Genomic DNA, 27,037 nt, shown 5'->3' with positions numbered 1-27,037 from the left:
AAGGGTGGGCAGTCCGCTCCATGGCGGCGGGCGCGGGCGGCAGTGGTGAGTCGGTGCCGGCGGGAGCGGCGCGGATGAGGCGGGCCCGGCCTCTGGGCCCTCCCGGCGCGGAGAGAGGCGTGCGAGGCCCGGCTGAGGAGGCACGGGGTGGCTGGTCTGCTCTCCTCTGCTCTCCCATGCTCTCCCGGAGCTCGCCGGGCCGGGCCCTATGGCGGAACCCTGAGCCGCCGCGCCCTGCGGGCTCTGGGCGCTGAGCTGGGTAGGGCTGTCCTTGCTGCTCCTGGGTGTGAATGGTGTAACCCAAACCTTGTCAGGTTTGCGCTGTTGCTTGAGTTCCTCTCCCTGCTGAAACAAATGTGCCGTTCTGGTACATTTACACTATGTTTGTGCGGCCTCATGTTAAATGCAGTGTGCAGTTCTGGGCACAGTGAGGATGGTGAAGGGCTTTAGGGGGAAGGAAGCCATATGAGGAGCAGCTGAAGTCACTTGGTCTGTTCAGTCTGGGGAAGATGAACAGACCAAGATGAGAAGAGGCTAAGGGGAGATCTCCTTGTGGTGTTCAGCATCCTTGTGAGGAGAAGAGGAGGGACAGGTACTGATCTCCGTGGTAACCAGTGGCAGGACCCAAGGGAATGGCCTGAAGCTGTGTCAGGGAAGGTTGAGGTTGAATATTAGGAAAAGGTTCTTCACCCAGGGAGTGCTTGGGCACTGGCTTCCCAGCACCAACCTGACAGAGCTCAAGAGGCATTTGGACAACATTGTTGTGTACATGGTGTACATGGTGACTCTTGGAGGTGGTCATGTGTAGAGCTGGGAGTTGGATTAGAGATGATCCTTCCAACTCAGAATATTCTGTGATTCGGAAAAAATGGTGCTTTGTAAAGGAACTGGCCATCTAGAGTAATCAGTGGGGATAATTCCTAAATGAGCACCCTCACTCTTGACCTGAGTGAGTGAGATCCCTGTGGGTGAGCTGGCGTGTACCACGGCAGGACCACCCTCGGACAGGGTTTTTGCCCACCTGCATGGTGACTGTCCCTGGCTGCCCACAGACCTGCCTTGCACAACGGCGCTGTGGCACTGAGGGCTGATTCTGGCTTCATCATCAGCTTTCAGGTCAGTTGGTTTCATATTTGTACATTGACCTTCAGTAGCAGAAGTCAGATAACACTGGAAGCTGTGTATTGCAGCTTCTCATAGCAGGTACTAACCTACTTTTGCAGGTCTTATCACCGGGTCTGATGTATGGAGTTTTGCACTTGCAATCCTAATTTGAGGAACAGGTTGTCCAGAGGAGTTGTGGGGTTTCTTCCACTGGAGATACTCAGGAACTGACTGGACACAATCCTGTGCCACGTGCTCTAGGATGACCCTGCTTGAGCAGAAAGGTTGGACCAGGTGACCACTGTGGTCCCTTCCAGCCTGAGCCATTCCATAATTCTGTAATTGTAGAGGCCACTTCCTCTGCTAGGAGGGCAAGATGAACATTTGTTGTTGGGAAGATGAGTAGTTTTTGTTAATGTGCCACTCGTCAGCTCAACCTAAGGATAGCTAGGCTAATTTTCACTATTGTTAAGGAATTTAATGTGTTCTTCTAAGGCTGAATCAGTAGCTGGGAGAAAATCTCATGGATTTATTTGTGTCAAGGACATGAATTCTGCCACAGAACTATGTTGCCTGATACACACCAGCCAGGAAACAAGTGTAATGTTATTTTGAGTAGCAGCTGATTTGCATGTCTCAGCTTCAGTTGTCAGCAGGTGTGGGTAATATGTTTTGTCATTATCATGAGAAGTAAAGGGAGAAGTAGTCTTCCATAAAAAGAGAACATGAAATAGCAAGTTCTTTAAGTCATTGCTCAGGAGACATTTTTCCAGACTCTCCATGCAGTCATCCTGCTGAGTCACTAACACTGAAGTCCAAACATATTGGTGACAAAATTTCAGTCAAGTCAAACACAAATAAGTACTGCCCTTACTTCTGGTGGGACATAGGAGAGGAGGATGAAGTGAGAATTTCCCAGTGAACTCAGAAGGCTGGTCTGTAGGTGTTCATTGTATGTGCTCTGAATAGATGTGTTGTGGTGTGGTTCACACAGGAATTGAAATTGCCTTGAAAAGGCTTGACATGTTGGACTCTTGAGAGACCAAGTGTTTGGACTGCAAGAACCATGATAGGTTTCAGTTTAAAGTAAGGGTCACTGCCCTTCTGCCAGGTTCAGGTATCCTCCCAGCTGTGTTTCTGTAAAAATAAGGCCTAATATAACTAGGAAGTGTAAAATTAATAAAGAATTATGGGGCTTCTCCTTTGCTTTCCTTTTTTATTGGTCACCTTGTGGGAAAATGCTGATGTAGGGATGTCTTTTTCACCCACCCAGTTAATTTACAGCTAGCAATATCAAAATGAAACTGAAAGTTTTGTTAGCATTTCTGAGAAATGCCAAGTGCCTATAATCTAACTTTTCATTCCCAGAGAAGAAACTAAGAGCACAAAAAAGGAGTGAAGAAAATGCACAGGTCAGAAGATGGACAAGGGGGATAGAGGTAATGTTTGACCCCTGTTGCAGAAAAAACATTCTGGTTTTAGACTTGATGCAGGCACTGACTATTGAGACATTGGCAGGCCTAGAACAGTGGGCAGAAATGTCAGTGTCCAGAAACTTCTGCTGTGAGGGGGAAATGAGAGAATCTAAACTTTGGGCTTTGGGGCTCCACAAGAATATTTAAGTACTTAAATTTGCCTTGTGGATCCAGCTTGTTAAAGGTTTGAATACTTTTGAGTATGCTCATTTTCATTTTTATCTTTCACTGCAACCCAGGGGCTGTTAGGAGAACCAGGTGGTTGTGCTGGGCAGAACAAGAAGATTCCCCTTCATGTTTGTTACTTCTAGCCTCTCTTCCTCTGTTTCACAATTTCCTGGCAGTGCTTTTTACTGATTTGCAGGTGTTCCACTTACAGATAATTGTACATGTGTGTGTTTATGCTTTACTACATTACTCTGCAACATTTGGATTCCTTTATGGGACTAGAAGCTTAAAGGTTACAAGATAGCAAGACTTACTGCATGGTTCTATTTCTTGGAAAGAGATAAGATTGCTGGTTTAAGCTTGTGAAAAATACATGAGCTTTTAAAGCAGGTGAAGGTATGAGTGATCAATAGCAAAGGTCAGCAGTGGAGAATGGAGCCCTCATTTTTGATTTCAGTTCTTTTACTTCAAGATACAGAGCTCAGAGCTAAAGTCCTGAAGTCTTTACTCCTCCTATGAACTCAAATATTGTACTTCCCATACAATTAATTATCTCATTTGTCTCCCCAACCACAAAGGAAAAATATTTTTCTAGTCTTAGCATTTTTTTACTTTTACTCTTAGTATTTTTTTACTCCTGACTGATATAATGTGCCTAGCCAACAGTTTGTATACTTTCTGAGGAGTGTAATACCATTCTGTAGACAAAAATGAAAATTCCTAGGCCTTCTTTCACTGTCTTTATTCAGTTGTGTTTATCTTTGGTAGTGTTAATGTGAAGCTCTTGTACTTCCAAAACAGTGTAGAGACGTGTAATATTAAAATGAATATCATAGCAAGGTTGGGTGTTGATTTGGAATATTGGCTACTCCCAGTTAATTAAAAAATTACATTCAACAAAACCAGAATCAAAAGCAGTGAGGAGTACAGGATATGTTCAAATTAAAATTGCCTTGCAAATGGATTAATACTGATGTGACTCTCTGTAATTGCTTTAGGAGAAATGAAGAGAAAATGGCAAGAAAGACTGAAGAAAGTGGAAGAACTAGCATCTCACTATGAAAGAAATCCTCTTCCTACAGTTTATAGACCAAGACTGTCCAAACCCTCTATGCCATCCTCTGTTTGGAAAATATTTTCTCGACAGGCTGAAGCATTTAATTATGTAAAAGCCTGTGAAGAGGTATGTTAGGTGTTTGGGAAATGTCTCTACTCTTTGTATACTGCATCATAAGACTGAACATCATTTAAAATTGCTGCTGGCAAGTGAAGTCTTTCTCAATTTGCAAGATCTTTTTCCTCCTAATCCTGAAACTGCAAGTTTTGGTTTTTTTGCCCTTGTAGGTCACGTTGCACTGGAAGTCTCTCTAAGTTGAAGTACTAGTTCTGTTCTGACATACAAGCTGATATGTGGTGTTAACTTTGAACAGTAAAAGTGCTTTTTGGGAACATTGTAGTGATAAATTTGCTCCTTCTCAAGATGAACAAGCTGTCAGGGTGGGCAGGAGAATGGGAAGGTTAGTGAGCATTGAGTAGGAAGAAAGAGAAGGGAAAAAATGAGGAAGAAAAAGAGATAAAGAAGAGGCAGAGACTCAATAAAAACAATGCAACTCTCCAGTGGCATCTGAGTAGCAAGTTCAGATGATTAGAAGTGATTAGCCAAATAAATATTGTGTGAAAGGTATTCTCTGCTTTCAGTTTAACACTTTGTAAATTGATTGCTATTTTTAAAGAAAGTATTGTGTTTTTCTCCATACTTGTTTCAGGTATTCAGGTAATCCTAACAGCCTGTTTTCCAAAATGGGTTCTCATTGGCTTGGGAGTAGTTTTTTTCTATTTTCTTCTCAGATTTCCATTTTTTGATCTAAACAACACAATGACTGAAGAATATTTGCCCATAAAGCTTATACTGCCATCATGTCCATGAGGCTGCTCCTTTCAAGACATTGTTCCTCCTCCCTTTAGATCCACCTGATACTGATCAGAAAATACAAGAGTTTAAAGAGAAAACAGCTTAAATTACTGCACAGCAAAGAAAAGCTTCAAAGATTTACCCATGTAACAGAAATCAGAATGATGTTCTAAATTAAAACTAGATGCTACTAAGTGTGGAAAAGGATAAGTGATCTGTTTATAGTTCTCTAGTATTTACTAACCTTTAACTGATACCAAGTAGGAACTTAGGAAGATTTAAACTGGTTTTTTGAATAAAACTAACAAAAAAAAGTCAATGTTTTTACTTCAAAAGGATGTTCATGTATTTGCTTTGGAAAAGAACACACAGAGTGGACAGAGGTTTTACCTTGTGACAACATATGAAGAGCTTTGGTTTTATTACACGTGAGTATTCGAGCAGGTGCCCTGTATGTTACTAAAAGTTAGTGGTACACTGGATATCCTACCTAGTAAGAGCTGTCAGTGGACAGGTATTCCCAGGAGCCATCTGCTGCTCTGAGCAGCACAGAGCTGGACTGGGTTACCTGAGGTTTCATCTTGGAAATGGGAAAAATCTTTACAAGGACAAAACAATATATTCTATAGTGGGTTTCACCTTTCTTTTGAGTAGCAGGTTGCCATTATTTCCTGTGAATTAAGTACTCTGTATGTTGAACTGAAATTTATTAAGAGTCGGTTTGCTTTTGCTGTCAGCTTTCCTCAGGGGATCATGCCAACACATGACAAAACATACTTCTCTGACTAGTCATACACCAGTTTCAGTGGGCGTTAATGCAGGTGTTTGGAAACTGATTTATGGGTTTGCATTTGCATGATGGAGTTTCAAGTATTGACAATTCAGTCGTGTACTGAACTTTCCCCCCCATTTGTTTCTTTTACAATAAAACATTTGGCTGTGAAGTGAAAGAAATAAGACTCAATCTTTTACATATAAAGCTTGATTTTTTTTTTCTGAAATTGATGATGGGATTATTTTTTAATTTAATTAGAAAAAACTCCATATAATCTGTTTGTGCTAAAGACATATGAGTGATAACCTAAGTTTTTTTACTGTAGTTTTCATAGTTCCTTGAATTCTCAACATTTCTGTATGTGTTGTAAGACTGGGGGGGCATGGGGAGGAGAGTACTCTACAAAATTAAATTCTAGGCCAGACAGTCTTTGCTGACACTTGATGCTGGTGTTAGTTACAAATTTTTCAAAGCACTATAGGGCTACTACATTTTTCAAATATGGATGGTTGATTGCAGAATAAAATATGTGAGATCCTTGTTTGCAACTGATAAGCATGTTTATCATGCTCATAATGTTTATCATGAGAGGTTGTGATTTGTTTGTGTTTCTCCTTAGTCAAGGTTGCAAAACAAGTCTTATGCATTGCTATGAAGTAATTCCTGAAAAAGAAGCTTGCAAACTTTATTTTGATTTGGAGTTTTACAAACAAGCAAATCCTGATGCAGATGGCAAGAGTATGGTCATGAAGTTAATTGAGGTAAACTGGAGCAAAGTCATGCTGTGGATGAATATGAATTTGTTGTTAATATAATAAGAAACAAAAGTATTTATCACTTTATATTGATTATGCTATAGTAAAATTAAAAGAATTGCAGACACCATGATTATTTTCAATTAAGTAAAAATCCTGTTTTAAATAAAGGAAGGGTTTGATCTAAGAGAGACAAAAATTTAACTGAAAGACAAAAATAAAGAATGATGGCTGTTGGACTGTTTGTATATATGGTGGGTTTACTGACATGGTAGGTTTACTTTTGAAGATTGTGTTATGTGCTCTGCCACTTCAAAGCTGTAAAACTGCAGGAATGTTTAGGTACTCTTTAAAGTAGCATCACTAAAAGTTCCACTCCTATATTCCTCAGTTCATTCCCTTTGCCTAATGGTGCAGTCCTATATCAAGGCTTAGGTGAATCTCTCCTGAAAGTTAGTTAATTGATTATGTAGAGAGCATCATGTGACTGCATGTACAAATTTGGTACCTAAAATTAAATACCTTTGCTAATTATCAATTTTTATTAAATAGTGCAGTTTCCATTTTATTGCAATTTTTTTTTGTAAATGGGCTCTCTGCAAGTTCAATATGGCATTCATATATTTTTAGAAGAATATCTTCTGTTTTAATAAGATCCAATTGTGAGTGGATGTCTGTTTGTGAGACTTCTGTCACCTACATGTCTCTAGCTAGAAGTGAACAAAAGTAAAAGATTATTGAGGTAATTCCTTCATAAATAACCCTTAATTGATACAGAATCTGGAGGGGTTTATCCATTGTGGATTTCTGCTCTGAAATGTAGAGGTTCCTCAGGTTAAGAAGAGGATTTTGGATTTGCTGGGTGGAGGATCTGAGCTGCTGAAACCCAAAGCTTCCAGATCTTTAGGTTCTGAGTCCAAGTCCTAAACATGAGTAATCAGTAGCTTGGTTTATAAAAGGTTTTTTTAGAGCTAATCTAGAGTGAAATCTGTTTTCTGCTTAGTTGTTGTTCATGGGGTGGTACCAATGAATTAGCTAAATCATCACAGTGAATTAGCTCACCAGTGCTGTGTATCATGACAGCCTCCATCTTCTACTCCTGTGAGTCTGCATTGCAAACATTGTCACTGTGGGTGTGAACTGCTTGGTGGTGGTGGAAAACAACCTGCAGGGTAAAGCCTCCTCACCAGACTTTGACCTGAGAAACTGCAAGTCTTATCAGCTTATCACTGTTAGTTACGTGTTAAGTGACTTGCATGTTTAAGGAATAAAGTCTGTGTCAAACTTGGTTAAAACTTGATATAGGTTAGTTTGAATTAAATTATTTGTATGCTCAAAATGAGGGAAAAAAAAGAACTTGAGAAAAATGTAGAATCTGAATTTGTATTAGGTTTTGTAGATACAACTACTAGAGTAAAACAACATAATTAATGTTTATAATTTCAGCTTGTCAGCCAAAAATTAAAAGAATTTTATGATGTAAATTGTTCATCAGAAGATGTCTTGAACTTGGATTCCAGTACTGATGAAAAATTTAGTCGGCACTTAATTTTTCTGCCCCAAAAGACTGTGTTTAAGGATAACACTCATATTGGTAAGTGTGTTCTTTTCTCTTACACCTAGAAATAAAAGGTGAGCTTTTGACTTTATACAGTGACAACTCCCATACGAGTATTTCTTTTAATGGAATGGTATGTGGAAACGAATGTGTATTCCAAACATACACATAATTACTCTATAGGAGTAATTAAGCCTCATTTTTTCCTCATCTTCTACTTTCTTTTCCTATAATTAGCATGTGTTTACAAAACTGTAATGTTTTTGTGCCTGTATGTTTTATTGACAAAAATACTGATTTCTATGAAACTGGCAAGTCTATGGCTCCTTAATTTTCAGATTAATGTCAGTCTTAACAATTAAAGCTGCTGGTTTTTGCTCTAAATACAATTTCTGCTCAGCACTTTGTCAAAAAGGCAGGACAAAGATGATTTCAAGCCACCTGTGCATAAACCTGCTTAAGAGAAAGCTGAAAGCAATTTTAATTGTTTACATGAGTCAGGATTTCTCAGATATGGAAACTCCAACACAGAGAATTGCCAGTTTAGGGTTGTCTTGACTCATTTGTGTGGCCCAGTAGTCCTGTAATGAATTATGAGGAAGATGATTTTGATGCTTGATATGCTGAGTCATTCTGCTGAGATGTAGCATGGGAGGAACAGTATTTCATCTTCGTTCATGTTCCCCATGGAAGCTTCATCCAACAGTGCAGAATCATCCTTGCCAGTATTCCTTCCACTTCATAGTTTTTTCCCCTGTACATCTGTATTTATTGTCTTCTCTTGCTTTCTCCCTAGAACTAATTTGGCCATGGTTTTTATTTGTCTGTCTTTGTTTTCCATCTAGCAGAGCCTGGACTTACAATGGGAGTCGAATTACAATTCTGGGAGTTTGAAAAGTCATTACAAAATACTTCTGTAAAAGTAATTTTTTGTTTGAGTAAGCTTTGGTCAATCTCTTACATCAGTAAATACAACATTTCAATCATTCTGAAAGTGAAATTAGGGAAAGTAGTAGTGAGGGGACAGTCACAAGCTTTTTAGAATCCTAAATCTGAGCTTGTTAGTATTTAAGTTTTGGGGTTTTTTTAAGCTGTTTAGTACAAATTCTTGTGAGGCATTGGTTTCTCAGTCACTGGCCAGAATCATTTTATACAGTGGGCTGGTCAAAAGATTTCTTTTTAAAAATCCAGAAGGGCTAAAAAATCCCTGAACTTCAACCACTTCCATCTTGGCTGTTTTGAAAAATGTTTGCACAGAAACTCTCTAAGTTCTTTCTTGACTCATAAATGACTTCTGCTTGTGGCCTTTTTGGTTGTTTTTAAGGTAACTTTGTGAGAACCATTTTGCAGCCTGCCATAAGGTTATTGCAGAGTAGGGCTGCTGTCATTCCAACAGAAGAAGCAGAGAATGTTTTCCAGTGTTCTGCAGGAGCTGGATTAGATGGTTCTCTTACAAACCTCCCAGCTGTTGAAGATGATTCTAAAGACAGGCCAGCCATTGCTCATGAAACAAAGGATGTGGAAATGCCACACCAGGGAGAAAATTTGGATTTTTCCTTCCTAATAGTAAATGATAAAGAAGGCAACAAGCAGCTTTTTGTGGATCTAGGTAAGTATAAGTGTTTTTAAACCTCTTTGGGATGCAACAAAGGTTAAGAATGAAATGTTGCTTTATCTTTGATTAATGTTGTCCCTATGGTCAGACTTTAAATACATGCTGAAACTGCCATCATAAGTGCTGTGCTTTAAAGGAGCCTTAGATTCATGGGTCTATGGAACTTCTTATATTACTACATTTAATTACTTTGTTCTGAAGTTTAAAGTAGTTCTTTCCACACAAGACAATTTTTTTCCCCTTAAGGGCTTAGTGCTCCCATTTGATTGAAAGAGGATAGCATATATTGCATTTTTGTTATTTCAGTTGAATTAGAAGCTGCTTAATAAAAGAAGAAGTCTTACAGGCTTGGCTTTCTGTATTCTTCTACATGTATGAATTGAGTCTTCTTTCCCTGTTTGGAATGGCAGCTGTTAGCTTTCAGTGATGAAATAATAGAAATTTTGGATTGGGCACTTCATGGCCCAGCTAGGCATAGCCTGTTCATGGTATTAAAATGTTACAAATCTCCAGGAGCATAACTCCCATAGTCAAACTAGAGTTTGAAAGTTCCATTCTTCTTTAACTCCATATCTGGGTTATTTTGCTTTTTGCCTTATCTCAGGGAAATGAAAATAGCTTAGCACGCTTTTGCACAGCAGTGTGTTACACATTTCAGGACTTTACCTTGGGTTTTTTATTCAGACTCTTCTGAAGAACTTCCATTCCTTCAAATTCTTCTCATGGAATTCAGGATCACTTTTATTGTGGGCCTCTTCAGCATGTCTGATCTTTTGAAATGTAATCCCAAAGTTGGCTACAGTAGGCTTCTCTGTACTGAGTCAGAAAGGTTACTTTCACCTACTGTTCAAAATTCCTTCAAGCATATTTGTAAATGGAATTTAAATCAAAACAATTTGTTTCCTTTCTCACTTTTTAAGAATTTGATGTTAGTTTCCCATAATTAACCATCCTCAGTATTTATGTTATGCACATTGCCTCAGAATTGGAAAGCTAAAGTCAAAATTGCTGAACTACTGAATTATATCATGAGGCTGCAGTGACAGAAAGCTTTGTGATGTTCTTCTTGTATGAGCTCTGTAAGTGCTTTTCTCTTAATGAAAGTCAAATGCAATCTGCAAATAAAATTCACCTTCTCAATTAATTACTAGATAGATTATGCAATGTTAAGGTACTTGATTGTTGTTTTGTTGTTTGTTTTTGAGATTGGAATTAAGCTTTCCTTATACATGTCTCAGAAAAGCTGTGAAGAAGTCCACAGAAAACAGAAAGGTTGATTAAGTTCTTTCTGGTTAAAATAATTGTGCAGCTTTTTGGGCTCAGTTGTATTTCACAAAGTTATTGTGAAAGGACCAATTTGTTGTACTGAAAGGAAACTTTTAACAATTCTAATGTCAGAATGATTGAAATGCCTATGTAGAGGTGTTGAGCATTTGCCTTAATTATTCTGTAACATAAAAGTGTACTTGTGTGCATGACCTTGCTGTGTTGCATTTCTTCTATGGGATGTGAGCTAGTCAGTTTTTGTCCATTCATTAGACTCTTAGCTGGGCCTAAGGAAAATGGTTTAATTTACAAGTGCTCAGTATCTTAATTCCTAGCCAGCACTGCTGTGTTAAGAAATATCTTTTTTCCTGTAGGAGTTTATACAAAGAATAGAAATTTCCGGCTGTATAAGTCATCAAAAGCAGGAAAAAATGTGATTCTGAAGATAGCAGAGGATAATAAGTTTATCCCCAACTGTGAAAAGGATGTTTTCTTGGAAGAAGCATATTTTCTTTCCTCTTTAATCTGCAACATTGGGTAATTACTTAATTCCAGTCAAATGTAAAGTATTTTTAAATATCTATTTTAATGATAATTCTCCTGTAGCAGTTACAAACAACTATTATGAATAAGCAGTTATTCAATTAACATTGTTACAGTGTAATTTGGGAGTTCCCAGTAGAATTTCTTGGTTTTGAAGAAAAAAATTTTGTGGCAGTTATTTTGTTAAACCTGCCTTTAAATCTGTTACAGCCTCTGAATTGCCTCATTTCTCTATACACACTCAAAATGCCAAAACATAACCATTGTTAAGTTGGTCAGATTCTGTGTAGTTCTGGAAGCAAAACTTAACAGATTTCTAGTCAGTTAAATATGAGAATTCTGAATATTTTTCGAAGTAAGATAAGAAATAAAAGGGTTTCTGTCTGTGTTTTTTTGCATACCAGATTTCCCATTTGATGCAGACCCCTCCATAGGCTGGGTACTTGTACAGACAATAATCAAGTTTTCTGTATCTAAATCTCTGATATGTCATACCTTATCTTAAAAAGATCCTAATCACTGCTGTAGCAGAAAGGTTAAAATAGTATTAATATATTTATTGAAAACATGTATTTGTTGTGACTTCAGGTTTTATATCCTGAAGTGTTCATTATGCTGAACTGATGCCAGTAAAGCACACAGTGTATTCTGATCACAGGCATCAGCTGAATCCACCATAAATACGGATGAGAAATTCTGCTGTGTTGAATTCAGACTTGTTATCATCTGGCTTCCAGTTAGCAATATGGCAGAGAAACAGTTAATTGTAGAGAGAGGGAAAAAAAAGAAACCTTCCAAAGGGTATATTTGCATCAATACTACATCTAGAGCACATCCTGCTGTAGGGGTGTGCACCAGCAGTTGCTAAATGGGTGGGTCCTGGGACTCTGGCCAGGAACCAAATGTTGCTGCTGGGGAGGAGGAACCCCTGTCCTGTGGTGGGAGTCAGGGAAACTGCCAAGGCCAGAAGGCAAAGTGCTCCAGGAACAGGGAAAGGTGCACAGTGAATCACAGGCTGGTCAAGGTTGGCAGGGACCCCTGGGGGTCTCCTGGCTCATCCCTGGGCCCAGAGCTGTGTCATGTTCTACCCTGTGGGATGTTACAGGGAGTCATATTGTACTGTGTTATGCTGTAAGAATCTCACTCTTTGTATTCTCCCATTCCTTTAGAGCGAGTGATGACATAAAAGTTCTGTCATCAGGCTTTTCAGAGGAGGAGAGAAAAATGTCTGCTTTTTTAAACAGTAAAACTACCAGAAGCAGCAGAGGTACCTCAAGCCTTTTCTACTGCATAGAAAAAAATACTCTTAATGTAGATGTTGTGTGACTTGTACACCTGGTAATTTCTGGGAGGGCCTTTCTGCAGGAGGCAGAGTCCATCTGCGCTGAAGGATGCTCTGCAGCACCTGAATGCCACTGACCCTCCCTCCTGTACCACAGCTGTCTTGCTTTGTCCCAGCTCCCTCTGCACCTTGGGCATGGGGGTAGCACTTTAAAGACATACAAGAAAGCAACAGTGGCTTTCTCCCTGGTTTTATTTAGGAGTGTGATGTGATTCATGTACATTTTCTGCCTGTGGTCTATAGAAAGTGTAAGTGTTCCAATGTCATATTACAGTGGGGAACCCTCTAACAGTGTGTGCTTGTGGCCTTTGGTTTACAGATCCCATGGAAGGTTACCAGGGTTCGCCATATCCAGAAATTGATAATTTTGTTCGTTCCTTGGTTAATAAAGATGGGCTACAAGGAGGTAAAGAGACCACCTTACATTTACAAATGACTCTTCTGCAGCACTATTTCTAAAGAATTTAAAGATTTTGGTTTTTTTCCTCAGGGATAAGACAATGGAGTTACTTCTCTCTCAAAGAACTACTTATTTATGATATTTATGGTTACCGTTGGTGTGAAAATATTGGAAGAGCTCACAAAAGTAACAATATAATGTACGTTCTTTAACTATTCAGTTTTAAACAGCTTTATTTATTTTCCTGAGCAACTGTTATTCTCTAGAAATGCTGAAAAAACTCTTATGGATAGAATCAGCAACTGTTACAACTTCTGCTGTCTTGCTCTGTGGGGATACAATGTTTTAATTACAAAAAAAACCCCACAAAACCAAAGAAACTATTTATGCCCTCCCAAAGTTTACTTTGTGATAACTGGACTTTTATTTCCACTAATTCTTTGCAGTAATCTTCATGGTATTTAAAATATGGGCCCAAAGATGCTAACATAAAAGTCAGAGTATATTAAAGCTATTAAACAATACTATGTTTTGATACTTCCCAGCTAGGAAGCTGAAAAATGAGAAAGCAAGCAGATTGCTTTTAAATTAATTTACAGCACTTCTTAAATTACATTCTTACATTATTAAAATGACTCTATCATTTTAACAATTGAGAATTGCTATTTTAGAATGGTAATTCCTGCCACATGAATCAAGATGAGTTGCTAGTTACTCTACAAGGACTCAGGCTTCCTATAGTTTTAGCAAAATAGATTATTAGATTATTATTAGATTATATTAGAATTACGGTATATAATTAGTATAAATATTTTAACTTAGAAATAATTTTATGTAACAGTTAAAATCACTGAAACATAAGGAATGTGTTTCTGAGAAACAAAGATATTCAAAAAACCACACAGCTGGATGAACTTGCTGTTTCTCAAGTGAGTTGCTTGAAGTTTGGTGTTTCTAAAGCACAGTTGAAAAAGCTGGATGGCCTATCAGCTGACAAAAAATAGTGATTTCATGTGGCTTTTATAATTTCATTATCTGTAACAGCAGCAGCAGCAACAAAATCTTATCTTACAGTCAAGTCCTATATGCTAATCTTAATTTGATGACTTTCTCTCCAAGCTTAATGTAATGACATTGACTAAATTTCACTTTCAGATGTTAGTCTTAAAAATTTATTTCTTCAAACTTAAAAAATCTGAAGTTTACTAAAAATTGTACAAAACAAGTACATATTAAGTATGCCAAGACTATGAAAGCAATGTCCCTAGCTGAGGACAAACAAAACCTGTTCATTTAGTGTTAGAGTTTCCTACCATATGAATTCACTTCCTTTATGTACTGATACTAAAAAACAAAATAATTTCCTTCTTAGGATTCTGGTAGATCTAAAGAATGAAGTCTGGTATCAAAAGTGTCACGATCCTGTCTGCAGAGAACAAAACTTCAAATCACAAAGTATGTAGCCTGTGATCTCAATTATACTTCATACATTTTGGAATGTTAACTTTAATGAATGTCTTATATTTGATTTAGGTTTCCCATTGCCACCTGGGATATGCCTCCCGTCTCTTTTCAAAGAGGTACGTTTTTGTCCTGGTGAGATGCTCAAGTTCTTGTTAGGCTCTGGAGCCCTCCCAGTCTATTGGGAGAGCCCTGCACATTGTTCCAGTGGTATAGAAGAGGTTCCCAGAGCAGCTGTGCTGGTGTGGTAGCTCCATATATTCATTTTTAAGTTCTGCAGCAATGCTAAGTTACTGGAATTGTCTGACTTCCCCTGGGCCTCAAGACTTTCTGTTCTGATGTGAGCAGCAGTTCCCAATGTCTAAGCCACAAGGTTGCTCCAGGTGCAGAACAGAGAAACTGCCCAAGTTTAGCTGTGCTGTGCATGTCTGACTTCATGCAAAATAGAACAGAACTGGTTCTGGAACACTGGAGTCAGTCAGAGCCAAATGAAGGCAGCGACCCTCATTTCTGAAATTCATTTATCTCCACTGTCGTGTACTAAAGCAGCACACTTCCCAGACAGGCAGAATATTTAAACTGACCTGATCCTGCACCTAGACTCTAGGTGAACTCCCTGAACAGACAAGTTTTTTCCAGTGCTTAGGCAATAACAATTGGTATTTTTTCAACTTTTAAATTTAACTATACAGCTCTAAATATCATACAGCAGAATGGCACCTTAAGCTCTACTCAGGCAGCTCATCAATAGCTATTCATTTTCAGAAAGTGTCATTTAACTGTATTTTCAGGTCCTGACAGTATCTTTGAACAGACACTTAAGTTAGTCTTAACCTTGTATTATTTTATGAAGCTGTATTCAACAGGCTACTTGTAGGGTGCTAGAAAAACAGTGGATTTCTACTCCTATTAAAATAGGCTTCCACAGGTTAATGTGGCTATCTATATATAATATGCTGGAAGTCTTGTAGTGTTGGCCAGCTTTCTGCAGTGTCCATTCTGTGTGACAGCACAAACTCCAAACTTGCAGAGCAGTTGAAGGTATCAAGAGTATTTGCATATGAAATGAGTAGTGTTCTTTTTTCTCAAAGGAAGAAGAGTCCATGCTAATGGATGACAGGGGGCACACAGAAGGAAAAGTACCTCCACATTCTCATGTGTCAGACTTGTCAAAAAGCTCAGTATCTCCAGAGACCAGCTGTTCTCAGGACTTCCTGTTGTCAGACAGTGAGTGGGAAAACACAAGTGATGATGCCTGTTTCCTAGAAGCTGCTGAAGATGTGGAACTAGCTGAAGCTGCAGATGACAGTCTGAATTATGGCATGGAAGAAATCCCAGATGAAGTTCTTTTGGAAGCTTTAGGGAAAGAAGACCTCCACGCTAAAGAAGGCAGCTAAGTACAGGCCTGGCCAGCAGTGAATGACACTTGGGTGGCTCTGAATGACACTTGTGTGGCTCATGCTGGTATGAAAGGTCACAGGCAGCACTCCAGAGCTGCAGGACAAAGAATGGAGTGCCTAGTGAACTTCAGCAGGCGTGAGGAGATCATGGAAGGCTATGTGGGGGCTGAAGAGAACGGGACTAGAATACTCATTATGAATGCTGCTCCAAGCTCAGCACTTTTAACGCTCTTTGCTGCACAGTTTCTGTTTTGTTAGTTGTATGTCCAAGTTTATTGAGGAGCCAACAAATCCTTATTTCCATAAAAAAGATTAAATTATTTTTCAAATGCAAATTTAATAAAAATATTTGTTTATTCATCTTTGTTGAACCAGAGTCTGTGTTCTCTTTATGAATATATATTGTCTTCTCAAGACTACCTTAATAGGACAAGATTAACACCCAACATTGTTCAGAGTACAGAAGTGTTTTATTAACTGTGATCACTATTTCCTTTCATTGATATTGTGAGACTATTTGACAATAAAAAGTTGCTGACTTCTTTTAAACACTGAAACAAAATAGAATAACAATGATTAAACAAGCTTTAAGCACTGACAATTCTAATAACTGTTCCTACTGAATGTCTGAAAGTCTTAAAAGGCCATTTAATTTTTCTTTGATTTCTGCTCTTTTTGTGCAGCCAGAGCCTCTTCAAGTTTCATATTGATACTCTTAAAGTGCCTTTCTGCTCCTAGAATTCTCCGAGACTCCACCAGAAGAGCAGGGAGGCTGGAAGTTCCATACTGTTGGTAAGGAAATAAAATTACAAGGCAACATTTTTAACTCTTGGAAAGATCACTTACATATCAGTATTTATTTTTCCTCTAAAGTGGTGCAAGATGACCTTTAAAAGTGAACAGCCAAAATTAGAGTGCCTTCTGAAATGTGAGGATTTCCCTTGCACAGGGCAAGTGTGAGCCTTCTCCACAGAAAATACCACGCCAGGTCCTGGGTACAACAGGGATGGATTCTAAGGCTACATGAGAAGTTACTCTGGTCATGACATACCAGCACTGTTCTCAGCATTAAATATCTTACATGGAAGTGCCAGAGCTTTCCCTGCTTCTGAACAACAACACAAAAAATTCATTACTTCTTGATTAAAGAAATTAATTAATTACTTCTTGATTGAAGATTAACTCACTGTTAATCTTCAATTTCTATTAAAAAAAGGACAACTAAGGACAACTGTTTTATGTCTGTGTCCTTTGAATTCCTGGATACTGAGAGCAAGGCAGCAGAATCTGCTCTGAAATACTCCAGCTTCTAATATGAGATGAAAAAAACAAGTGAGATACTACAGTGAAGTTCAGCAGTGATTCTCAAGCTGCTTCCACAAAGACAATTAACATAATACTACTACTTAAGAGATGTTAATAAATAAATTTATAAATTTTATAAATTAAAATAAAAACACTTAAAAACTGAAACACATGCAGAATATGTACTTACTACCACTTTTTTTTGGGGGTTTTCTTCTCTATAATCCAAACAGTCTTGCTGTAGCTCCTTTAAATCAGTAATTAATTCAATTGTTTGCCTCAAGGAAGATTTCCTTTCCTGTAACTCAGCAAATTCTCTTTGTAGTTGCGTCAGTTGCGGTTCAGCTCTGAAAGAAGATCGAGACTTTGATGCTTACATCTGCATATTTATTGCATGAATAACTATGACCCTATTTCCTTTGAAGGAATTCTTAAAGGTTGGTCAGAAACACAAAACACAGCTTACTATAGAATAGTGCTTAGGCAGAACAAGCATAGTCCTTAAACAGGGGCATGAGTCCAAATACACCAAAAAGACCCAAACCTCTCTTTTGAGTCTGCCACTCTTTTCTTAAGCATTTATGTTTTTGAAGTGTAGTTTCTTAAATACAAGGTGTTCTGCTTCTGCACACCCCTGGCTGCAAAGCTGTTGGTCAGTGCTTATGCTGAAGCATATTCAGGATCTACAAACTACCTACACCTCTGCTAAATAAAATGCAGTGCTTAATCCATTAAAGCAGCACTCCAAGAACTGAGCACCAACAGTGATTTTCCTATAACAGGGCTGCAGGAAAAAAAAACCTAAAATGATCAAAGGATTAAAACGCAACATATAAAAATGTGCAGACAGCTTTCAGGGGCTTCAAATAGTTCTTTGAGAAAAGTTTGTCCATAGGACCACAAAGAAAAGCACCTCTCATGGCCATAGAGAAAAGGTTTTTGCCCTGTTATTGCAGATCCAAGCCTGTGGTTCCCTAGAGTTACCTTACAGGGGGTGTGTTAAATGCAGCTTCAGGACAAAGCTTGTCACTAGCAACCCGAGGGCTTTGGGGAAGTCTAATGGCTCTTCCAACCACATAATTCCTGTGCTGGGTATCTAAATGACACTTAAGATTAATATGCCAGGTTAGAGAGGGGGAATTGTGTGGCCACATCAGAAGGAAATCAGCCATGTACTAAGAGCAACCCCTGCCCACCTGCAGAGCTGAAATACACTCTCCCACCTCAAAACCAAAGAAGTCCTCTGTATGACCTTTTTAATTTATGATCCAGCACCTCTGCAATTCAAATCCTAACACTGGTGTTCTTCCTATCAACATATGGTGAGAAACACCCTCCCAGTAACTAGTCAGCTAAGAGAGCTTGCAAGAATGACTGCCTAGGCAACTGAAATATGTAAAGGAGAGGTTATCACAAGCTTATGCAAAAAGAAAAAGCAAAGTGGCAATTTCATCAAAATAAAATGAGAGAACAAAAGAAGTTACTTTCCCTTCCGAGTTACAAAATACCAGACTCTAAGTTCTTCAGGCTATTATTGTCCATTGTTAGATACACACCCAATTAGCTTTTCTCTGACTTGCACCAGTTGCTGCCTTTTCTTTTTGATGTTGGTTATTGCCTGAAACAAACAGTGAGCAAAGTCTGTGAAACAGTTTCTAAAACTTCAAAGGTAAACAACTCAAATTTCATTGCCTTTTTTTTCCTCTGAAGTTTTATGCTGATTGTCATTGTGGAAAATTGTAAGATACCAGATCTGATAAACTGCCATAAGTTATAACTGTATTTGAAACAATTCAAAGCTGTTTAAAATGTCAAACTCTAATCTCCATCCAAAAGTTTTCTTAAGAAACATTGGATTTACAAGCATACAAAAGGAGTTTGTGACTTCTTAATTTCAAACATTAAGAACTCTAGGAGGTTTTAGGTTTAAAGATGAAAATTAATGCAAATGTGTGTCCAGCATGATTGCCATAACTAAGTAAGCTTTCTTTAATATAACATGCAATTAAAAAAAAAGCAACACCCAAAACTCATAATTTAAATTTAGCAACTAAAACTTTAATTTTAAACAAATGTCTAAGAAGCAAACTAAGGATAAATCTGAGTGGCTGTGAATGCTAGGTGTGTATTAAGATTTTCATTTCACATGCAGAGCAGTTTACCATATCACCCCAAGTCAACAAGACTTTAGCACATTAATTGCTACTTCCCAGGATAAGCTTTATCTTGACTATTTGTTAAAGCTATTTTGCCATTGAACATTTGGTAGAGGATGTTAATTTGGGCAGAAGTCCAGACAGTGCCTAAGCTGCTCTTAAATCTCTCTTCTGTAGGGCATTCACCTATCCCTGATGAAACCACTGCAATATTTTTCTGCCCTTACACTACTGCCTCCTTCTGACAACATTCCTATTGCATTTTCAGCAAATTCCTACTTGCTATAAATAAATAAATAAATAAATAAAAAAGAGAGGAACTGTCTTCCTCTAAACAAAAATTCTGCATCTATTTAGGGAATGCAGCTGCCTGAGTCTTCCCTTCTTTAAATTAAGCAATCCCATTCTATCCTCACAGGTTTCTATCTCTGCTGCTCTCCTAGGTTTTATATTCATTCATGTTTCTTTAAGGTTAGCTCTCATTATTTAACTGGCTTTCCAGAGGCCTCACTCATTAAAAAAAAAAACAAACCAAAAAGACAAAAGAGTAATTGACATGCACAGATCTTACCCATCCTAATGTGCACTCATTGTTTTTACACCATATAGCAGTATACATCTGGAGTTTGCAATCCACCACATTTACTCAGATCTTTTCCAAAAAACCTCCTGTGGTTCCCTAACCTTTGTTTGTGCAGTTGATTCTGAGTACAGTACACCTTTCTGGAAATTATTTTGTCTCTTCCAGTCAAGTTCTCAACATTTCAATGCCCACAACTGTATGCTCTACAATCTAGTGATATGTATGTGCTTACCTTAGCATTTTTCTTCTTCATATTCTTTAATTCCTGGACTCCTGCTATCTACAGAGAAGAAGAATTACAGGTTGACAGGTCATCACTATCCTCCTAAAAATATGGCTGCAATAATTACTTTGGAATATCATAAAATGTTGTTCTTTTATTTTTACAAAAACCAACCAACCCTGGTTCAATGGGACATCACCAGTTGTGTATTGACTCTTTCTCCTCATGCCAGAGGAAAACTGTTGCACAAAAGGAGCTTGTGCAAATAATACTCCTTGTACCAATTCTTGTAATATTACCTTCCTTTTTTTCTATATCTTTATATAGATGTATAAATCTGGTAATCCCAACATTTGTTACTGCTAATGAACCACTCAGAACTACAGCTTTAGTACTTGGCCACTGTACTTGGCACAAGTGCTGCAAAGTTCTGAGTTCATTTTACTCATCAGAATCACCTTGATCTTTCCTGCCAATAAATCACAGAATGGCTCAGGCTGGAAGGGACCACAGTGGTCACCTGGTCCAACCTCCCTGCTCAAGCAGGGTCATCCTAGAGCACGTGGCACAGGATTGTGTCCAGATGGCTCTTGAATATCTTACAGTTATGTTCAAAATGTTAATTAAAAAAGGATGATTTTCCCTGGAATATGTTAGAGGTCTTACTAAGAAGTCACTGAGACAACACAAAAATTAAACCCACCTTTTAAACCTCTAGTCAACGAGCTTTGAAAACAGTGTTTGACATAGCTGTATGCTCATCTAAATGATGCAGCTCACAGTTTTACTACATAATGATTTAAATATGACCAACACTTCAGGATTACTGGATGCTTCCCTACTCTCAAAAGGTGACAATTTGGCAAAGTACTTGCATGACCTCAGTGTTGTGTCTAGAGGCAGTTATTATGAAAACCTGCACAGAGGCAGCCAATTCTAACCTGCACACAACAAATTGTGTTTTCATATTACTTATACTGACGAGAGACTGGAAACTTTTACAGCTTGTAAAATGAATGTGTAAAGGGCAATATAAAACCATAGGTATTTTGACCACAGAACTGATTTTATCTCTGGTGTACTTACAAGTTCAGTGATTTGATCCTTGAAAGCAGAAGAAAAGTCACTGATAGCCTTTCTGCAAATGTTTGATTCTATGCTTTGTCTGGAGAAGTCAGAGGGACAAAACATATTTGGTTTAGTAAAGGGGAAATCTCATCCAAAACCCTTCCTTTGAGTAACAAATAACCCAAAGTTAAGCAGATAGACAAAGGAAGATCTTTCATATACTAGCAATAGCTTTATTTCTGTCTTGAAAATCAGCAACTGAGATGTGCTGTTCATGTTTGGAAAAATATCAAATCCCTGGAGACCATGTCAAGATCACATGTGAAGAAACATTTGTATCATAGATATTTAATAATCCTTAACATCAGAATGTAACCATGCAGCACTGATTCCCTAAAGGACAGCCCATTACCAAAACCACAGCTATTTCCTTTGAAAACTTTGAATATCCACTCATGGAAAAGCAGAATATTTACCTGTAATTTGCTGCTATCTTCTCAACTTCAGCCAGAACAACATCCAGTTCTGTAATATCTCTAGGAGATCTCTTCAGCTCTTTGGGACACCAAACCTGTACAGAATGTGGGTTATCCACTGGAACAACAGAATGAACATAAGCATTGCACAATTCTGGTGCACATTGTAAAACAACACAAAAACTCTGATGCCCACCATCAAAATAACCATCCAAAAGTTATGAGTATTTTAACATGAAATGTGAGAAGAGGAATATTCTAATTATTTCACCTGTCTTTGCTTGTGCAACTGTGATAAATTTACCTGGGAACACCTTAGAACTGGGATGATCAATGACATGTAACTTAATTCTTATTATTTATTGATTCAAGCAAGCCCAGGAACACATCAGTAAACTGAGTAATAAACTACATAGTGTATGTAGATGTGATTTTTTTGTGTTAAAAAACTATTAGCCTGAATTTGCAACTTGCATTACTCCAAGAATCACAAGCTTTTATATTTGCATACATTCTTTTATTAATACCACATAAGCTCCAAAAACCCCACTACACACAAATGCATTTCTTTAAACTTTGAAATAGCATTACAAACCAATTCCACAAAAAGTTAAACCATGTTTCTTCACACACTCCCCAGTGTAAATCCAGTACTAAAACGTGATGGGGTCCTGTTCCAAGGAAGCAGGATGACCCAAGGGACAGTTTCTTCCCACTGAAAAATGCCACTGTCTTGGAGCTCCCTGTCTCAGGGGACTTTACATCAACAGCTGCTCCTGCACTGCAGCCAGGGGTGCTCCAAGCTCTGCCCCACAGCTGCTGCTCCAGGCTGCAGACCAAGGGATGTACTGACACCTCCTACAGCCCCACAGCCATAATTCCAGGCTTCCCTCCAAAGGAAACCAGGCTCACTTAGAGGTGTAATGCACACCTATGCCTTACCCCTTCAGGAGAGGAACAGCCACATCCAGGGATGCAAACCATGGGGATCAAATGGGGGTCTATACCAAAACTGAAACTCAAACTTCCCATTTCTAGAAGCACTGTGTTGCTACATTCCAGAAATGAAAACTATTGAAAAACTTTGATCCTGAATGAAGAAAAGATATATGGGAGTTCTGAAAAGTGTACTTTACCAGAAGGATCTGATGTGTTCTCCTCTGAAGGCTGCTCCTTTTCTTCCTGGAATTTGGTATTCAGAGTTTTCTGTGACACGAAAAGCAGATTAACTTCCAGAAGAAACCCTAGGTTTACTCATCTGAACTCCTGAGAGATGACAATCAGGCAGCATGCAGAAAGCACTCCCTGACTGAAGCATCAGTAACACTTCCTTTGGCCTGTTCCACCAGTCCCAGCCCAGTGTCACCCTGCTGCAGGACAGAGGCTGCCTGACTGCCCTGGCCACTGATCCTCCAGCCACTGGCCAGGCAGCAGGGAGTGGAGTAAGTGTTCAAAAACACTCATTCAAAACTGAATGGCTTTTCATTTTAACACACATTCAAAATTAATTTTATCAATATTCTTTTTCCCATAAATCTGTTTTGCTTCAATACCAAACAAGTACAAAGGATTCATGTTCCATCTAGTATGCCATTCCTTGAGAACATATATTACAGATACAAAGAAGAAAACTGAAAAAAGGAAAGCATATACTCCCAAACCAGCAAGAGAAAAGGCTACAGGATCCAGGAACACCTGGCTCTTATATTCCTTGTTGATGTGATGACTTGTAGCTTTGGGCATTTCACTTGGCCACCTCACTGGAATACTCTGAGGATGGATTATTTTGGATACAATTAAGTACTAAGAAACAAATGGAAGGTCTTTCTCTTCCTCCACCCTCTAATGCAGGCATGGCATAAAATAAACTAAAATTAAATTGACTGAAAATAATCATGAAACTTTTTTGGTACCACAGTCTCCTTAAGGGGTTCCTCTCCAGCATCAGCTGTGTTGAATTCCTGAGCATCACCACTGAAGGGCTTTGAGTGACGCCGTTTTTTACTGGGAAAAGAAAAACATACACTACTACCCTCTGAGGAAGGATGAGCCATATACATACACAAAACACTGTGTTCTGGGGAACATTTTGTACAGCTGTATCTCATACAAGTACTATTAAAGTTTTACTTGAATTCATTAGCAAGACAATTTCAGATTTAAACCAAACTGGATTATACATATTAGAAATATACTAAAATTTTAATTCATTTTTTTTGGAAATAATTTTCTTTGTTACTTATAATTGAAGTAGAACACTTTTCCCTTCAAATCTAAATACCTAAAGATTAAATTAAATGCTGACAATTTTATTTTTTTCCAACAGACCGTGTGCCTGTATTTTGCCTTTGTGGTGCTGAGACATGACCGAGTGCCTCGTTTTGTGACTGTTCCTCTCCATAAGCATCCACAGCAGTACTGTGCAAAGGGTGATCTATAAAGAACAAAAAATAAACTGTGTGAGCACTGCTCCCATCTGTTAAGGCAAAGAGCACTGCCAGCCATTAAGCATTTAGTTAGAATATTTGCGGTTTGCTAACTAATATAAAGGAAGTTCTTGTTACAAGTATTATTTGAGTATTATGAAAAGATATAGAGTGAAAGGATTCATAGTTTCTGTACCCATCCACCTGCTATTTCTTTATGAACCCAAACCAAGCTTAGCATGTACACATGGCACAGAACAAGTAAAATACTTGGTACAGTTTAATTCAAGTTCTTCCTTGCTATGGCATATGTAAGCCTTCTAGACATTTAAACAATTACTTTCTTTTTTTTTAAATAAATTTTTAGTAAATGTAAAATTCTTGACGGTAGCTACCAAAATAGATTAGAACTCTGAAAAATTTAGGTTTCAGCATGCCTTCCACAGTATAAATTTCTTTTTCAAGCACACTGCCACAAAACTTTTGTGTTGGTTTACATAAGTGTCAGTGGGCATTCTTTTTGCAGTCTAAATACATACCACAGAAACAAGAGCTTTTCATTTTGCAGCCCTGCCTTACAAACAACCCTTTTGCTAAATAGTTTTTTATAGCTCATTGTCAATGCTGTTCCTAAATTGCATTTATATTTTGTGGTTTGCTCAGAGTAATAACTATTACAGTTGAGAAACAGCTCTTAAAAAAAAAATACAGATAGCTATAACAGGACTCCACACAGAAGAGCACCTACCCCATCTAAATTGATTCTCTTCCTGTGTATTGAGGCCTCATTACACAAGTCAAATATAAAGCATGGAAGTGGTTTTAATCCTTCACCACTAATTGTATGGCTTTATGTAATTTCTTTAAGTAACAGCTGAGAGCAGCAGAAAAACACCCCTGCAAATGTCCAGGTCTACTACCATGAATATTCTTACAATGGTAAAAATGTCACTTCATAATTTGTGTAATTTAATAAAGAATAAGTTAACTTTGGTTTTTAACTGTGAGTTCTTACACAACTGCAATACTATGATGTGTGAAATTCTATCATTCAGACTATAAAGGTGAAATAGCCAGTATTTTCCCATTGACTTTTATTTGCACATACTACAGCTTTATTCCTGTTACTTCCTAAATTACAGAAAATAACAAAAAATCCCATCTGTCTTTCCTCTCCATTACTTTCTCTTGCAAAGAACCAAAACCTTTTCCTAGGTAAGCACCTGAAGTATTTTGTCCACGTGGTTGGTTTGTGAAAAACATGCATTAAATGACACTCAAGATAATACTAACCAAAGGAATCATCAAGCTCATCAAGTTGGTTTGTGTCTGCTACCTTCAATATTCTTGAGACATCTGGTTCCTCAAGTGGAAGAGATTTCACGCGAAGATTTGAGTTGGCTTTGTGCTCCTGGATGGGGATGAATTAACAGCCACTTTACCCAGCTCTCTGAATGTACAGCAGATTAAATGTGACAATACATTTCAAGAACATTTGGCTAGGAATACACTTAACCAGAACCATATTGACTCCTAAGCTATGACACAAGGATTTGAAGCATATTTTTGTCTCAGGCTGTGGGGTTTTTCTGCTAAAAGAAGCGATGGTATAAAATGTTTATGTTCTGCTGTTTGATACTGTATTCTGCTGCAAGCTTTGTCTTATTTCATAAATGTATACAAGCTTAGAAATCTTATAACACTCTAATACCTGGTTTCTATGACATGTAGTCTTTCTTTTCAGGCATTAAAATATTTTTTCTTTCATTTCTATACCACATAAATTTCCACCCTGTCCAATTTAATTATTTTCATCTTAAGAAACTGAAAAGCTATAGAGCAACTTCTTATTAAAAAATGGTGGAATTTACAAATCAAGGATTACAGAGACACTTCTGTAAAGCAGAAAGGTAAGGGAGAATGATACTAGTTAATGAAACAGTTGTATGCTATTCACAAAATGCACAAGTGACTTTCCTCACTAATTTCTGTGTGTACCTGTAGGGTGAATTATAACCAGAAAAGACTGACCTCTGGAGCTTTTTAATTTTACCAATGCTTAACAGTGCCCCAGCATTTCTATTATAGTACCAAATATACACATCAACTACTTTCTCTACAAATCTTCTTTTATGAGATTGTTTATAAACTTTTTTCTGTTTGAAAGTCAATGATCCATTTTGTGCTACACCTAAAAGGAAAAAAGAAAACTCCACAGCAGCAGCCCAAGCCCACCCCAGCAGTTCCCAGTGCAAAGCAAGCCCTGCATTAACCCCTGTGCATCCGCCTCTGGGGACAATGCCATAACATAACATAACGGCACAGTGACACAACACAGAATCACGGAATATCCTGCACTGGAAGGGATCCGCAAGGCCTTGAACAGGATACCCCACGAGCCACACCCTGTGCCCAAGAGCATTGTCCACACAGTCCCTGAATTCTGTCAGGCTTGGGGCTGTGACCACTCCCCTGCGGAGCCTGGGCCAGTGTCCAACCACCCTCTGGGTGAAAAACAACTAATATCCAACCTCAACCTTCGAGGCCGCTCCCCTTGGTCCCCTCGCCGGTCCCCAGACAGGAGAGGTCAGTGTCTGTCCCCGCAATCCCTTGGTGAGGAAGCTGAGCCCACTCCGAGGGCTCCCCTCAGTGTCCAGCTGAGCGGACCGGGACCTCAGCCACCCCTCACACGGCTTCCCCTCAGGGCCCGTCACCTTGCCCGCCTCTGAACACTGCAAAACCGACACACCGGCTGTCTGAATTCTGTCCCGCCTAGCGAAACTTACCTCTGGCTTATAGCTGGTACGATTCTTCTTTATTTTCTTCTTTGAGGACATTTCGCTGTTCAGTAAACACTGCTGAATACAAAATCGAGGATGAAGTTAGTGAGAAATTGTCCCCGATAGAACTCAGCTTTCTCAGTGTGGGCACTTGGGAGAGAACGGGGTATCTCTGTTGCCTCAAGCTATTCTTTGTTCCTTCAGGCTATTGGGCTCAGCTCACTCCAGAAGCGGTACAAGCCGGTC

General features: G+C 38.5%; 2 protein-coding genes across 12 annotated transcripts; one reads left to right on the top strand and one right to left on the bottom strand.

Annotated features, from left to right (window-relative positions):
• The first annotated feature begins 13 nt into the window (after positions 1 to 13).
• PRIMPOL (primase and DNA directed polymerase) lies at positions 14 to 16,262 on the top strand. Of its 11 annotated transcripts, XM_059471108.1 has the most exons (15): positions 204 to 259; positions 993 to 1,116; positions 2,473 to 2,543; positions 3,746 to 3,930; positions 4,996 to 5,087; positions 6,054 to 6,195; positions 7,636 to 7,783; positions 9,072 to 9,356; positions 11,003 to 11,165; positions 12,341 to 12,438; positions 12,833 to 12,919; positions 13,004 to 13,112; positions 14,286 to 14,368; positions 14,447 to 14,493; positions 15,466 to 16,047. In XM_059471108.1, the coding sequence occupies exons 3-15, from the start codon at positions 2,525 to 2,527 to the stop codon at positions 15,769 to 15,771; spliced, it is 1,764 nt and encodes a 587-aa protein (XP_059327091.1). In that variant the 5' UTR covers positions 204 to 259; positions 993 to 1,116; positions 2,473 to 2,524; the 3' UTR covers positions 15,772 to 16,047. The 11 variants fall into 11 exon arrangements, with proteins under 11 accessions (XP_059327090.1, XP_059327099.1, XP_059327093.1 ...); XM_059471107.1 differs by lacking the exons at positions 204 to 259; positions 993 to 1,116 and adding an exon at positions 14 to 45; XM_059471110.1 differs by lacking the exons at positions 204 to 259; positions 993 to 1,116; positions 2,473 to 2,543 and adding an exon at positions 34 to 45.
• On the bottom strand, positions 16,223 to 27,037 carry CENPU (centromere protein U). Its single transcript, XM_059471125.1, has 12 exons — positions 27,015 to 27,037; positions 26,798 to 26,869; positions 25,305 to 25,422; positions 23,914 to 24,019; positions 23,499 to 23,589; positions 22,722 to 22,791; positions 21,586 to 21,703; positions 21,128 to 21,206; positions 20,051 to 20,098; positions 18,636 to 18,697; positions 17,270 to 17,426; positions 16,223 to 16,560 (listed from the first exon to the last, which is right to left on the bottom strand). Exons 2-12 carry the CDS (start codon positions 26,846 to 26,848, stop codon positions 16,423 to 16,425), a joined length of 1,038 nt encoding a protein of 345 aa, XP_059327108.1. The 5' UTR covers positions 26,849 to 26,869; positions 27,015 to 27,037; the 3' UTR covers positions 16,223 to 16,422.

Source organism: Ammospiza nelsoni, chromosome 4 (assembly GCF_027579445.1).
Source record: "Ammospiza nelsoni isolate bAmmNel1 chromosome 4, bAmmNel1.pri, whole genome shotgun sequence".
NCBI lineage: Eukaryota > Metazoa > Chordata > Aves > Passeriformes > Passerellidae > Ammospiza > Ammospiza nelsoni.
This window is presented reverse-complemented; position numbering and strand designations above follow the sequence as displayed.

What these genes read in the sequence shown, in the direction of transcription:
- PRIMPOL (XM_059471107.1), top strand. An exon ending in TAAAGATGGGCTACAAGGAG is followed by an intron (nt 12,920 to 13,003) that starts GTAAAGAGACCA and finishes TTTTTTCCTCAG; the next exon opens with GGATAAGACAATGGAGTTAC. An exon ending in ACAAAACTTCAAATCACAAA is followed by an intron (nt 14,369 to 14,446) that starts GTATGTAGCCTG and finishes TATTTGATTTAG; the next exon opens with GTTTCCCATTGCCACCTGGG.
- CENPU (XM_059471125.1), bottom strand. Translation starts at nt 26,848, where the DNA reads ATGTCCTCAAAGAAGAAAATAAAGAAGAATCGTACCAGCTATAAGCCA. An exon ending in AGGCAAAATACAGGCACACG is followed by an intron (nt 23,590 to 23,913) that starts GTCTGTTGGAAA and finishes TTCTTTTCCCAG; the next exon opens with TAAAAAACGGCGTCACTCAA. An exon ending in GTCAGAGAAAAGCTAATTGG is followed by an intron (nt 17,427 to 18,635) that starts GTGTGTATCTAA and finishes ATCTTCTTTCAG; the next exon opens with AGCTGAACCGCAACTGACGC.